The sequence below is a fragment of the Colletes gigas genome, unplaced genomic scaffold (assembly GCF_013123115.1).
Source record: "Colletes gigas isolate AHSC1104 unplaced genomic scaffold, ASM1312311v1 Colletes_gigas_Sc00001, whole genome shotgun sequence".
NCBI lineage: Eukaryota > Metazoa > Arthropoda > Insecta > Hymenoptera > Colletidae > Colletes > Colletes gigas.
Genome location: NW_025106630.1, coordinates 10313190 through 10327625, shown reverse-complemented (window position 1 = coordinate 10327625; position 14436 = coordinate 10313190). Strand labels below are relative to the sequence as shown.

The window sequence follows — 14436 nt, the reverse complement described above, 5'->3', positions numbered from 1 at the left end:
AATTTCGGATTACTCTGTTAGTTTTACCGGTACGACAGATCGCGCTGTAATCAGTCCATATATATATATATATATATATATATGTACAACACGCCGGTGTTTAAAATGTTGCCAACGCTTCAAAGATAATTTACTAACAACTTTCTCAATTCTAAAAGCCCTACAAAATTGAAAAAACGACACGTATAATTTTGTTCGATCGTAAGACTTGATAAAATATAAATAAGTATAAACCTAAAATTCTGATGTTATAATACAGATTATTATTAAAATAGTTAAATTGTTATATACTGTAATGTCATGTTCTGAAATTGAATTTAATTTAAAATAAATCACAGAAATACCATATAATTACGTTGTAATTATTGCTATAGTTATTTTCCCTATTGCTACAATATCAGTACTGTAAATCAAAATGATATCGCTTAAAAAGTAAAACTTAGATACATATTTCTATAGTGCACAGAAATTGATTTATCGAGGAGAATCGGGTTTAAGATAATAATTTCGTTTAATCTAGACCGCATAACAAATTTAAGATACTATCGCATAATTGATATTTATGTTATTTATGATATACTGATTTACAGTTGGAAATATTATTTTATGCAAAAGTTATGTAAAAGCTTGTAATTATGTAATAAGTTTTTCCCCACAGAGTTATACTCTGCAAGACATATTAAAACATTTACTATAATATGATTTACAATGCAAAAAGTGGTCTATGACCAAGAAGGCCACTGCATTCGCCCGAAAATAACATGTATATATAACGAAACTTAGACAAAAGGCTGTTCTGAACGTAGATGTACAATGAATATGCCATTAAGCAGCCTGTATGGTTAAATAACGTACTTCTAATACATAAAAATAGAACGAACAGCATGATTTCCTCAATACCAAAGGAACTTGGTGACAATGTAATGTCATGCATGGAGCTATGCACAAGTACAGATATTTTTGTCTTCAATGAATAGCTATGAGGCCTGACTCCAACAGTTTTTGCAACTTTGCCGCTATGTCCGGATTCTTTAAGTGACTGTAAATAGAAAAATTTACATTTTAGTAAAAGAATGATGTTTTCCATATCATACAATAATTAGAATTCCTTACTCTTGTAAAGCTCTAGGATCACTCTGCATTTGCTCTAAGATAAGTCTCATAGCAGGATCGCGTAGTATACTTTGAACTTCTGGATCTTCCATTGCTCTTTTTCTTACTTCCTCGGGATTCGAACTGACGGAAACGGCACACGATCGATATCCCTCTAATGCTTCGCTATTCGAGGGATCTAATTCCAATGCTTTCTGATAAACAGTGAGCGCTTTTCCTTGCTGTTGCATACCTTGCAATATCTTTCCTTTCCTTATCCAACCTTTGATGAACTTTGGATCAATTTCAACGCACTTCTCGCAATCTTTCAATCCAAGGTCAAATGCTGCTAATTTGGTGTAACAAGCAGCTCTGTTGCTATAGTATTTCGGATCGTCGGGATTTCTCTTAATGGCTTCTGTATAATGCTTTATCGCTGCTGGATAATCTCCGTCTTTATACTTTTGATTCCCAATCTCCTTTTCTTCTTCCGCTTTTACCGGATCGATATACGCTTTTCTCTCCCCCTCCTTAATGATTTTATCAATATCAGAGAGAAGAGTTTTTATTTCTGGCGTTCTATGCTCGGACATAGACTTTTCATAATACACCTTCGCTTGTTTCCAATCCTCCATCTTTTTATACGCATGACCAATTCTAGTAAATGCTTTTGCTATTAATTTAAAATCAGCTCGATTCTCTCTTCCAACTTCAATGGCTTTTTCACACTGAGCAATACATTTTTCGTACTCTTTTTGTTCAAAATTTACTGCTGCTATATTTAATAAGTAAATAATTTCTGTAGGATCTAATTCTACTGCCTTGTTATAATGTCTAAGTGCTTCCGCAAAGTTCTTCTTTTTGTAGTTATCATTGCCCAATTGTTTTTCGTTTAGTGCCTCTTTCTTTTCGGGTGGAAGATTATCCTCTTCTTTTTTCTGAGGTTTAGGTGGTTCTTGTTTAGGTTTTGGAGGTTCTGGTGGTTGAGGCGAATCTGTGTCCATCGATTCATACATGTCCATGCCCACACCTAGTAATACGCTAAGAGTTGTCATTACTCTGTTATCGTTAAAGTTCATAGGGAGCAGATGTGGCTTCTGCCGTAGCTCCTGCAATAGTTTCAAATACTCTGGATCCTGTAGGTAACCCTTGGTTCTAGGGTCATTAGCAAGTTTGACAAAGAGATCCGGTCTACTGAAAGGATTCATAGCTGCTGCTTGTTTCTGAGCCTTGACTTCAGCCAGGCCACTTTTAAGCTGAGCATTGTCGGGATCGAACTGTAGACCAGTTTCGTATGCTTTTAGAGATGCATCTAATCTACCCAAGTAAGCAAGCGCGCTTCCTTTGCGCGAATAACCTTTTCCCCAATCTTGTTTCAATTTTACAGTCATCTCTGCATCTTCTAATGCCTGTGCATAGTTTCCTGCATTGGCATATGCCGCTGATCTGTTACTATAAAGGACATGATTGTTTCCATCTAATGCAATTGCCTCCGTATAATATTTGATAGCCTCGTCAAATCTTCCTCCTTGTAAAGCAGAATTACCTTTTTCTTTTAACTCTAATACCTGTAAACGAATTTTCCGAATTATTCAGCTTGAAACTAACAAGCAAAATAATTTCAAGACATTTGGATCGTTTCTTTCTAGAAGAACGCATAACGTTAACGATAAATTTAAACGGAAGGTTGCGTACGAAAAGAAAGATGATGGTAAGAATTTTCAAGTTTACGCACGAACAATGGAAATCTTAAAACGCAAACCTCCAATTTAAAATACAGGAGTTGGCCGTGTCCGCGAAACGACCCAACGGAACGTACGAGAAAAATATCGCAGATTAGGGAGCAGGGAAGAGCACAACAATTTTTTTGTCGACGAAAGCGTGTTCAATTAACGAAATCGTGGACAGATACAGTGCTTACTAAAACTACAATTCCTCGAGCCTAAGAGATCCTTTACTACGATCGACTTTGTTAGAATGTTTACCTGATCCATAACGCTTGATCTGTGAGCAGTGATATTTCCGTCCTATTTTCTGTGACTCGTTCTTTTATGCTTGCAAATATACGCGATGACTCGTGCGAATGTTCCGTCGTTGAGCCGGCGCAGATTTTCAGAAAGCTCCAGAAATGGACAACTAGCGCCTCTCCTCGATTATTCCGAAACTAGTAGATATGCAATGTGCCTTCCCGCGATTATGACCCACAGTTTTCTAGCACCTTCGAGAACGCACCCTTTTTCTGTCTTTCTACGCAGGATGCAAATAATTGCAGCCTAGCTTCACGCTCGATCTAACCAACTCTGCATTTGACCAGTTAACTACTTCGTTTCGTAATTACATCGTTACCCGTTCACTACGTGTCGATTGTTGGTACATCGCGTGTTATAATTACGACCTACATATTGTGTTTTTTCTCTATACGTATGCATTTATGTAACCATATATCTTATAATTGATTTAATGGAATTAAATGTACATTTTAATCTTACAAATATATAACACTTAAATTCTGACTGATAAAATTTTTTCTCTCTGCTGATACGCTGCAACCAACGTTACTTTGTAAATTTCTGATTAACAAGCGTTCTAATTGGTGCGTTTAAATCGTACAGAGAGCTGTAAGGTTATGAACATTCTATGTACAAGTCGATAAATTGCAGAAGTTAAAATCTACCGGGTGGAAAAATGGCAATATAAATAAAATTCGCCAACGTAGGCGCATTTCGAATATGAATGGCTTTTTGGCGACTGACTTTGCTGCGCCCAAGGTTGCTCGATCTGGCAGCACTTTCGTTGCCACGAATCCTGGTATTTCCATCGGCGAACTGGAGTGACTGGGGAATCCCAGTTGTTCGTCGTGTCGCATATTTTTCTTCGTCCTCGAGCAGTTCGATAACCGCTATATTATCTCTAGAATCGTACGTTTTCCAGTTTCATTTACATATATATGTCTGGAAGGACATGCAATCTGTATCGAGTAAAAAAAATTTCACATCCAAATAAAAATCCCAAATCTTTTCCTTTCAACATTCCGCGACAATATATCATGGAAATATAACGTTTCGCAATAAATAAATAACGTCGATTCTTTGTTAAATACGATAAATTCCCGCGGGGCCATAAACGAACACATCTACTTGAACGCGAAACTATATTAAACCATCGGTACACCATCCCCTCTTTGCTAAGATCCAAATATATTCCGGAACCTGTACGCTTCGCAGACCAAACTCCCCCGAAAAGGAATAAGTCTGCGGGCTTCTTGGAATACCTAGACCATTACACGTCGCTGAACTCGAAATAACCAACGGCCGGTCCTTGCTCCACATTTTTACGTCGGCTCTCGCAAAATTAGCCACGCAAGATGTTTCGGTTCTCCTTCGTCGTCTCCCTCGCGAATTTCTCGCGTTCGTTATTCGATAATCGCAATTAAAGCGCAAACGTTCGTTCATCCGCGCGCTGTAAAAGGTCGTCGAATCGTTTAAATTCATTCACCGACAACAGAAACTCCGTGATTCATGGTCAATTATCCAAGGCCTTTTTATTACTAAAAAAATAATCGTAGACACGTTACGTAACAACGTTAATATTATCGTTCTATTATTATTAATATTGTTATTAATGTCGCGCAAACGACACATTTATTACACTAAGAAACGATGACTATTTACAAAAGGGCGGGGCGTGTGGGAGTTTATAAACGTTCACATGTGGAAACAGTACTGAAGTACTATTCGTAAGTAGTACCCGAGCAAACAGTTTTTAACGCTCCTCGATAAATAATCCTATGAAGAAGTGTTGTTCCGGTCTCTTAAATTCGACTAACATAAATATACGTATGTACAGCTTAAAACGAACGATCAAATAACGAATGTTCGATTACAATATATATATACTTCTTTTTTTTCCCTCATCTTTTCAACATATATACTCTTTCAATCTTAAGACGCTTCGAAGCGTACGGGCGTCACACAGCATTCTCACACAACGCGGAACGAAAATCGGTATACTTCGCGTATTATTTACATAACGAGATCCTCCGGTCTCCTTAAGCGTAAATTCTTCTTTTTTTCTTTTTTTTGCAGTCGTAATATAACGTTACAACATTCGTACTCGTTTCGCTCGTTATCGAAGTACTTGTTCCTCACAGAGGCACGTGTTCACGTTTCCGAGACTCTCGACTGCTCTTTTGATTTTGTTTCCATGTACAAACGTCAACATTGTCCTCTGTTCTCTTTCGTTTCTAAATGCGCTCGACGACGACATTTATGCACATATACATATTCATGTATATATATGTATCGAGAAATCGACCGTTCAGTTTCAAGAGAGTAACATGCTCGATACGGACACGCTAAATACTTGTACTCGAACGGAGTTCGAATCTCTCTGTTCTCTATCTATACGCGAAACGCGATTCGTACATCGCGCGTATTGTTTTCAACGTGATCATCGACGGTGCGCAGATCTGTTACGTAATCCGCATGCACGTCGATCGACCAAAAAAAAAAAAGAAGAGATGAAAACATGATTGATAAGCGTGTGCTCTGAGATCGATCGATGCTCCTATACCCGGACACCGACCACGTTTTGCCTGAGTCTCGCGATCGCGGGCAAGAAGTTCTCCGCCGCGCTGTCGTCCTCGTCGCTGCTGTCGGAGTCCGAGTCGGGTATCGGTTCCGGCGTCGCACCGAGTCTAACCAACTCCCTCGCGAGCTGACCGTCCAGGCACAGAGCTATCTGATAGGCGGTGATGCCCGCGTACGTCTGCGTGTCGAGGCAAGGCCTGCATTCTTGCAGCAGAAACGCGACCACCGATCGGCAGCCGCGTTCCACCGCGAGGTGAAGGGCCGTCTTTCCCGCCAAAGCCTCTCTGGCCTCGAGATCCGCTCCGAGACGCAACAGAAGTCGCACCAGCTCCACCTGACCCGAGGAGGCCGCTATGTGAAGGCACATCTCCCCTGAAACAAAAACAACACGCATCGTTAGGACAATTTTGGTCTTTAACTTAGAAAATTTTCAGTCTCTTCGTTTCATAATCACGGACACGCGATGTGTGATGTAACTTTTTAGCGGATAACGATTGCTAAAATTCAAGGTCGACGAAGATCGGGCTTAGATCCAAATAACCAAATATACCGAATTTTTTAGATCGAAATAAATAAAATAGATTGTATCGAATGCTTCTATCGGTCCATGCAATTTGTCTATTCATTAATGGTTTACATCGTTCGAGAAATTAGAAAGAAAGGTCGCACCGTAACGTGCTCGGATTTAGACTCGATTTCTATTTCTCGATCAAACAAATTTAACAGGGATGCAAACGTCGGGTTCAGAATGATGCGACCGAGTCACATGCTTCTAGGTGATATAGATAGAACTAGGAAGACGCGGTGAATCATTGTCGTCGGAGGCTTGGCTGGCGTCCCGCGGTCCAAACTAGGTTCGTACCGATCAAAGTAACAGCTAAAATTAACGCTGCCTCGTTACCGACAGCAGCATGTACATTGGCGGAATTTAATTACCGATCTCGTAGCGCTAGGGCCCTCTCAGAGACGCGGTTCCGACCGATCTAACGCGAACTGAAACATTTATGTTTCTATTCCCGTCTACCGAGACGCGTAAAACGCGACGCGTCGGAACCGCGAAGAAAAACCATTACGTTTCTTGGAATTTTCCGCGCGATCCAACCGGATACACCGACAATATGCAATTGCAACGAGGTTGACGACATTGTTCCTAACGATTTCCATTTGCAAATTTGTCTTTGTCAAATACCAAACATCCGACGAGCATTTCGTTGGTGTAAGATTTTTTTAAATTACGAACGATGATGAAATACGAAGACGGGAAAGGGTTAAGAAACGTTCGAAGAGTTTGAAAGCGGTCGCGCGCCCACCGGTCTCCGCGCCATTGTGGGGTTTCCCGAGTCGAATCGAGTCGAGAATATAGCGACACGCAAATAGTCCGGCAGGTATTTTTAAATATCAAAAACATCTGCTCCGTGGCTTCTGTCTCATCGCGCGCCGCGTGATGTAACGCGCGCGTGCACGCACGCACGCACAGACGACGCGCCAAAATTCCGTCGTCGCGCGTATTCCGAGACCCGACCGGAGTATTTTGCTTCTCGTTTTATTCTCCCCCCCCATCCGGCCTCTCGCGAAATTCTCTAGCGACGGTTTCACCGACGCGCCCGCCCGTCTTGCACCTTTGATCCATTCCCAACACCCCTCGACGCGCAGATATTTTTCATATTTGCGAAAATCTTACGTTTGACGCAATCTCGATACGGTGACCACATCCACGTTTATATGGTTTTCCGTTTGTTTTGATCTCGTCCACGAAACACTGATTCGAGCACCTTTCTAACTTCGGGACACCGAGTGCATCCGATAAAATTACACGCGAGTGTTTACGTTTTCCCGCCAATCGATACGCGGACCGTATACGTCACGGGTATGTACGTACGCGACACGTGTAATCGGTACATCGGGCACGCAAGCTTTCTAGTAATAGAGTTATACGAACGCGTAGTTTGACCCCCACAGAAAGTCGCGTCGAAAACGTTCTTTCATCGCGGAGTTGCTTACTACGTTATTTTGCCTCGTGATATTTTTATCTATACCCAACCGTTTTAAAAATACAATTCTTCCCTGACCATTTGTATTCGTTTAATACGGTTTTCACAATCGCATGCGCGCTTCGGTGTTGAGAGAAAGTTCACGGTTCGAACGTCGACGAGAGGATTTCCGAGCGACTCTGCCGTCAAAAAGACGGTGTTTCTTGCGAAAGAACTTAATGTTCCGTCATGGTCCAAAAGCGGCCGTTACGCCAGCTGCACGGCCTCCATGCTGTAAGCTCAGAATGGAGTACGAGGATGACGTTACGGGGGAATCCCAGAACTTCAAAAAGTAGTTAACGTTCGCCGGCTGAACTTTTCCCGCTTCGTTGTTTACCAGACTCTGAACGCAGACGGGACGGGATCGACGCGGAAAGACCACGAGGATCGAACAGAACGGAGAAAGAAAGATCGACGAATTACGATCGAGCGACTAAACCTTTCCTCGAGGAGTTCAACAGCTCGAATTTTTGGGTTTCGAACAAAAATTTTAAGAACGATAACGCTTTGAGGAAAAAAATTAAACTTCTTTGCAAATAGGGGGAAAAATGATACGAGATATCGTGTTGATTATAGTTTCGGCGATAAAGACTTGTTTACATTGTACGTGTACCAAATCTCGCGGAGATAGGTTCATTAATATCGGGGTTTTTACGGATACCAACTCGGAAAACAGTATTAAAGCGACGATTCCATCCGAGCAGGTAATCGCCTTTACTGCAATTAAGTTTATTATTCAAATTGAACGATTAGATTAATCACGTCGCGTCTTTCGTCAACTACAATTAACGCGTTGCGTTCTTTGATCATTACTTTCGAATTTCGATACGATGCTACAGGAATATGTTCGAAGATACAAAAAGGTGTTGCAGAGAAAAAACGTATTTGAGTCACGAGACAATCCGTAGAATGTGCTATTACTTAACAATCAGTAATTTACCTCAGAGATAAGATACAGTATATAAACTACCGAAGTACTTAGCCAAGTTAAAAAGTTATAAAAAGATTCTAGTAACTGGTTAAGTGGTTTAATCTAGAACCACAGTTTGCATACTTTGCATGGGAAAAAACCTTTTTCGACTGTTTGGCCCATCTAACATATATTTTCCTCGACATCTAAGCTTAGGAATTTGTTTGTTTAGTAACTCGATGGAAAGTTCTGTCGCGAATGTATCCGTGTGACGTGGCAGTCGACGTATTGAACGTGGTCCAAACGGAAACAGACGCTTATGACTCTTCTGAAAAAAACGACCACGTTCGTCGAACAATCGACGTCTATCGGTTGCAACGAATTGGCAATACCGTGCTTCGGCTCGCGGAATTTCCAACCGTACGAATGTATTGCGACGAATAACTCTCGGTCCACGATGAAATCATGGGAAAACCGCGCGTAATCGCGGGTTGCAGGATTGTTCTGTGCGAACGAACGCGCCTGCGATGCCCAATGACTGTTGCTTTGTTGCGGTAAAAGCTGTTAGGATTTCCCGACGTTTCGCTGTCCTCCGCGAACGATGCTGCAGGCGCGTCACGCGCGCTTCCTTCCCTCTTTTACGAAACCATCTAGGATTCTCTTTATTGTCCCCGCCGATGGGATTGTTCGATTCTAAGTATTCCGTTCCTCTTCATTGTTCGCCGATGGCGCTACTCATCTCCAAGTATTATCGTGTTTCGCTCCACAATGCCGCGCCGCAAGGTTCAATTTACGACGCTAAAAACTTTGGTAAATGCTCAACAAATGGTTCAGCTTGTCGACGTGTTTTAGCACACCAATTATCTCGTAAATGGTTCAAGTTACAACAAAGTTCAATGGGAAAACGGGGCGTATTTCGAAGATTATAATTGTATCAACGCGTTCACTGTCCGGTTTCTCAGCGGCGTATCCAACAGCACAGCGGTATGACCCATATACGAGGCATGGACAGCGAACGTGTTAACACTATTTCTACCAAAGGTGAAAAACACCTTTTTTTAAATTATGCAGCAGATCGTTCCTTTTTAAACAAACTTATACTGTCTGGTGATCTTTCTTTCACTCCCTCTGTAATTATTGTTTACTCGTGACAAACGGTGATCAGGTAGGAATAAATCACTGTTACAATGAATCCATAAATTAAATTGCTCACCGTCGTAATTTCGTTGCTCGAGATTCTGCGGCAGCGCAGGTATTTTCTTTCCAGGCAGAAGGTAGTTCCTTTCGAGCGGCGTCAAGGGATCGGTAAGGGCCTTCGCGCAGGCAATATCGCCAGTCGCGCACGCAAGGTGCAGGGCCGTGTTTCCACGAAAGTTCCTCAACGCTGGATTTGCACCTGCCAGGACCAGCCGTCTGACTATCCTCGGCTGTCGCGTCAATACGGCTAAATGCAGAGGGGACTGACCGTCGTCATTCAGGATGTTCAGAAGGCACAAATGCGGTGCCATTCTTATTAAACTGAACGCAGCCTCCAGGAAACCTTGCACTATCGCTATGTGCAGCTGCCTGAAAAAATACCGAAAAGGAAACAGTGAAACAACCGTTCCAGCACAGCCAATACCAACGTACTCTTTCATACTTCCTAACGAATTCTTCCATCTATTTTTTTTTTTAACAATATTATAAAAATAAAAAAGCAAAACGTGCACGGGTTAAATATACCAACATGATCGTTACTATTTACCGCATAATTTTCGCGTCTGGCAAAGATCTTCCCCGACTAACCGGGGACTAACCGACTAACAGTTCAATGTCACTTTTACGCTGATATAATTATTTTCCTTGTTTCGTGTGCGATCTATTTTTTTTTTTTCCCCCTCCGCGGTGCAAAGGTCAACGTTTCGTCAGCGACGAACGGACGCGCTTTTCGATAAATCTCCGATCACGCTGGCGTCGCGAGTTGCTACGGTTCTTCGCCGTGGAAAAAGCCGCGCGCGCTTCCGCGCCGGAAGCGATTCCGCCGGGAGTCATGGATCGTCCCGATCCGTGTCTCATCCTCACGTGTCGCGATCGAATGGATCCCGAGCCCGTGATAAATCTCGCGTTGCAACAGTTCAATCGGTCAACGCGCTTAGCAATGTAAAACACGTACGTTACCGCGCGATTCGCATGCACACGATGACGCGCGACTATATTCGCTCCGATCAACATGTTTTCTATGCGCTCATAAAAAACATCAATTGTACGCGATAATGGTATTTATCTTGAAACATTGTCCCGTATTATCGTTTCACGCGACGACGATACGATCGCGAGCCATTGCCCTAGATCTCAAGATTTCAAGTTTCGAACGAGATTCGCAAGTGTTTTTCACGCGGACTTGAATCTCTTTATAAAAACGTACAACGTAACAGTTTCCTCTTCCAATCCGTTAGCTATTGGGAAATTGTCCCGCGTAAGTATTCTTTACGTTAATACAAACGTCAAAACAAGGAAACTTTCTTCGTAAATAAGGAAGAAATTATTATTCGCGCAATACGTAAGTTTGACGTACACCCGGTGTACATTCACGACGATAGCAAATTTTCTACGTATTTAACGATTCGTGGAAGGCGGTTATATTTGTTTTGACGTAAATCATGAAGTAATTATTTCGTGGTCAGAAAGAATTACGTCCCTTCGTAGGTTTGCTATTATTATCCTAGTTTCGATCGATACGCTTCGAAACGTTAATGTCGCTTCAAAGCATCGCGGGCTACAGGTTGCAACGGTATCGCGCATGCGTCGGTCACGTTGAATTACATCTATCAAGTGAATCCCTCAATTCGTTTTCCCGTAAACAACCTTAGTCATACGCGAGATTTTGCGAAAAATGACGACAGATCTACGCGTGCATCGTAATAAATGCGGAAGCTATGCCTATGATAAATAGAGCGACCTGTACGAGAAAATTAACGCTTTAACGGACGGTTGTTTCAACCAACGTCAATTCCAAGAACATTTTTCTCAACTTTCGACGTAGTTTGGCGTCAACGGTCACTAATTGTGGAAATCAAAAGACGTAGTATACGCTACGTCATTCGCCGTCAAAGCGTTAAACAGATACTGCATATTATCGATAGATCGGCCAAACACGTCAAACTATTTTTTATTCCGAATATCGGTAAACATTATAACGGTAACCGCGAATCTTTTTAATACTGCAAGTATACTTTTCGATTTAACGACCGAGTTTACGATTTTACGAATCGCGTGATCATCGAGTATACATCGCACACTAATCTAGACCAGCAGGCGTTAAACGTAAACATTCGAATACGTTTGATTATAATCGAAGTACAATACCATTCTATAATGAGAACATTCGTGTTGAATTATCGATTAATCGATTAATTGTATCATTATCTCGGACAAGTTATTGTATTATTCTCATAAAACGTTCCTCGTGACATTCTTTCGTAACTGACAATAAGCTCGCTATCAAGCGCTCTCGCGTGAAAACGGAACCTAACCGTCCGTAACTGTCGAATTTTTTTCAGTATTCGCGAAACAGTTTGAAAAATTCACATGGTCGTACGAAAGTGCATCAATTTTCTACTTACGTGTCGCCGTCGTCGTCCTGTGTGTAGTACAGCTGCCAAGGTTCCTCATTGAGCGGTTTTTCGGTCGATCGTTGAGATTCGCAGTGTCGCAACGTCGACGTTTCGTGTTGACGTTCGAGTTTTACGGAGCTGACGGGAGTCAACTCGACGGTGGGTTCGACCTGAACCTTGCCGCTCGCAAGAGCGTTCAAAGTAACTTGCTTCAACGTAAGTTGGCTCAGGCTTTCGCTGAGCCCGAGATCCACGCCGCTGTCCGCCCTCATTGGTTCCGGTGCCACGGGCGCGGTTGTCCCAGCATTCGATAATTCGGAATCGCACAATTCGGAGCTGACTTGAAGATTCCCGCTGGACAGGAAACCGGAATCTGCGTGGCCCGTGTCGCGTCGCTCCTGACACTTTTCCTCCTCGCTACTCTCTGCAACATTTCTCTCCGTCGGTGTCATTCTCGACGGATGCCACATTTTCGATGTCGATTTCGATCGATCGGAATGGATCGGCTAGCCCTGCTCCGCGTAGGAGAATTACTAGCCGCGATTACAACACACGCGCTGACAACGAACTGTTACTCTTTTATATGAATCCCACCGCGACGCTTTCGCGTAGATTATCGATAAAACTTTACGATATATTCGTTCGCGTCGATCCTCCAATCGAAGGTACACGTTCGACTGAACTCTCTTTCGTTCGTTCGCGAGCGACGCCACTGCTACGGTTTACTCGAACTCGAATCGGTTCGATCGTTGTTCCACGTCCGACACAGCTGTGGCTTGCTTCTTCTATGTATGTTCGTTTCTTCGTTGTCGTCGTCGCATTCTCGTTTCGACTGGTTCGCAGGTTAGTCGGGACGATTCACTCCGTTCAACGAGATCTCGCGTTCAACGGGGAACCGTTTCTGCGTCGCGTTAGGTTGGAAGCCCGAACGTTTACGGAAGCAAGACCCGTTTGTGGTTTTCGACAACGGGGGGGAAAAAAAAACAGATGTGGACTCGTATCGTCGAATACACCACCCAACGCGCTGTCTAAAAACGAACTGACTGGGTGGCGTTCGGCGACGCGCGGAATAACCTTCCACGATGATCACAGTGCACAGCAGTGCCTCTGGCGGCAATCGAACGCACGCGCGTGCTCCGAAAGGGGCAGAGTAGGGGTGGGAAAACCCATCGTCCTCTGGCAGGGCCAGCTGCTGCACGTATACACTGTGTACTCGATTTTAACTTGGTATTCTTTAGATAACAAGTTTAGAAAAAAGAAAGCCGGATCGGAAAGCCCGCAAAAATTTCCCATAACTGCTCGCAGTGGGTCACGAACAAACATCCGAATAATTATTATCGCGAACTTTAACGAACAATACGGTCAAAACAAAGTAAAGATTTCGAAATATCGTCTCGACCAGGAAACGTATTTCCTCGAGGCTCGTTATCGAGAAAATTTGAAGAAAATCTGCTAGTTTTAGTAACGATTACGAAACATTCGCTAGAAACAGAAGAGGCACATCGAAGGTCGCACAAATGTTATGAGAAATTACCGCCAAAAGTAGCCCTACTAGATATCAATGTCTAAGAATATAATAATCTCCGTTTAAATTATACATACCGCAAGATTATCATAAAATTCTTCCGATACAATTCTGATAATTTTTTGATCGTAAATGTGCGTTGTTTGAAATTAACTATCGATTTATTTAAAATAATTATCCAGTATAAATAAATAAACGACCGTGCTATTAAATGAAGTCATCAACGTCTATTTCTTAAATTGTTTCCAACGAATCAAAAAATTACGTTGCGGAAGTACGGAATTTCAAGAATGTTCGTTGAGCCATTGCAAATCTAAACATTTAACCGAACGAATTTTTTCGTACACGAAACATCTCCTACCCAAGAGCTTCGTCGTATTCGCATCGTTGGATTTCCCTCGCAGGTATTTGTACCTGTTCGCATTTTACCTACCTGTCGTTTCCTCTTTGTTCCTTTTTCTTCTAAAGAAATTTAAATCTGAACGGCGGAGAATATTCGTCGCGCGACGGAGGAAAGTGTCGGTTTCTCGCGGACGATTGTTCAAAAACACGTAGTCCCTGCGCGAAGATGTGGATTTCACTGTTCCACTTTCTTTTCGAGCGGGCTAATCTTCACGGCGCGAAACTCACTGGAAATTCCGTCGGCATTTCCGATCTGGAAGCTAAGCCGATATTTTGCGGTAATATCCATCGGTCA

At 42.5% G+C, this 14436-nt stretch overlaps 2 protein-coding genes across 3 annotated transcripts; both read right to left on the bottom strand.

Annotated features, from left to right (window-relative positions):
• Positions 1-418: 418 nt before the first annotated feature.
• LOC122397851 (stress-induced-phosphoprotein 1) lies at positions 419-3392 on the bottom strand. Of its 2 annotated transcripts, XM_043397308.1 has the most exons (4): positions 3078-3392; positions 2288-2660; positions 1114-2122; positions 419-1039 (listed from the first exon to the last, which is right to left on the bottom strand). In XM_043397308.1, exons 1-4 carry the CDS (start codon positions 3084-3086, stop codon positions 967-969), a joined length of 1464 nt encoding a protein of 487 aa, XP_043253243.1. In that variant the 5' UTR covers positions 3087-3392; the 3' UTR covers positions 419-966. The 2 variants fall into 2 exon arrangements, with proteins under 2 accessions (XP_043253243.1, XP_043253235.1); XM_043397300.1 differs by having other exon boundaries at positions 429-1039; positions 1114-2660; positions 3078-3388.
• A 267-nt stretch (positions 3393-3659) lies between these two features.
• On the bottom strand, positions 3660-13299 carry LOC122397864 (NF-kappa-B inhibitor cactus). Its single transcript, XM_043397321.1, has 3 exons — positions 12224-13299; positions 9835-10187; positions 3660-6053 (listed from the first exon to the last, which is right to left on the bottom strand). The coding sequence occupies exons 1-3, from the start codon at positions 12682-12684 to the stop codon at positions 5659-5661; spliced, it is 1209 nt and encodes a 402-aa protein (XP_043253256.1). The 5' UTR covers positions 12685-13299; the 3' UTR covers positions 3660-5658.
• Positions 13300-14436: the final 1137 nt, after the last annotated feature.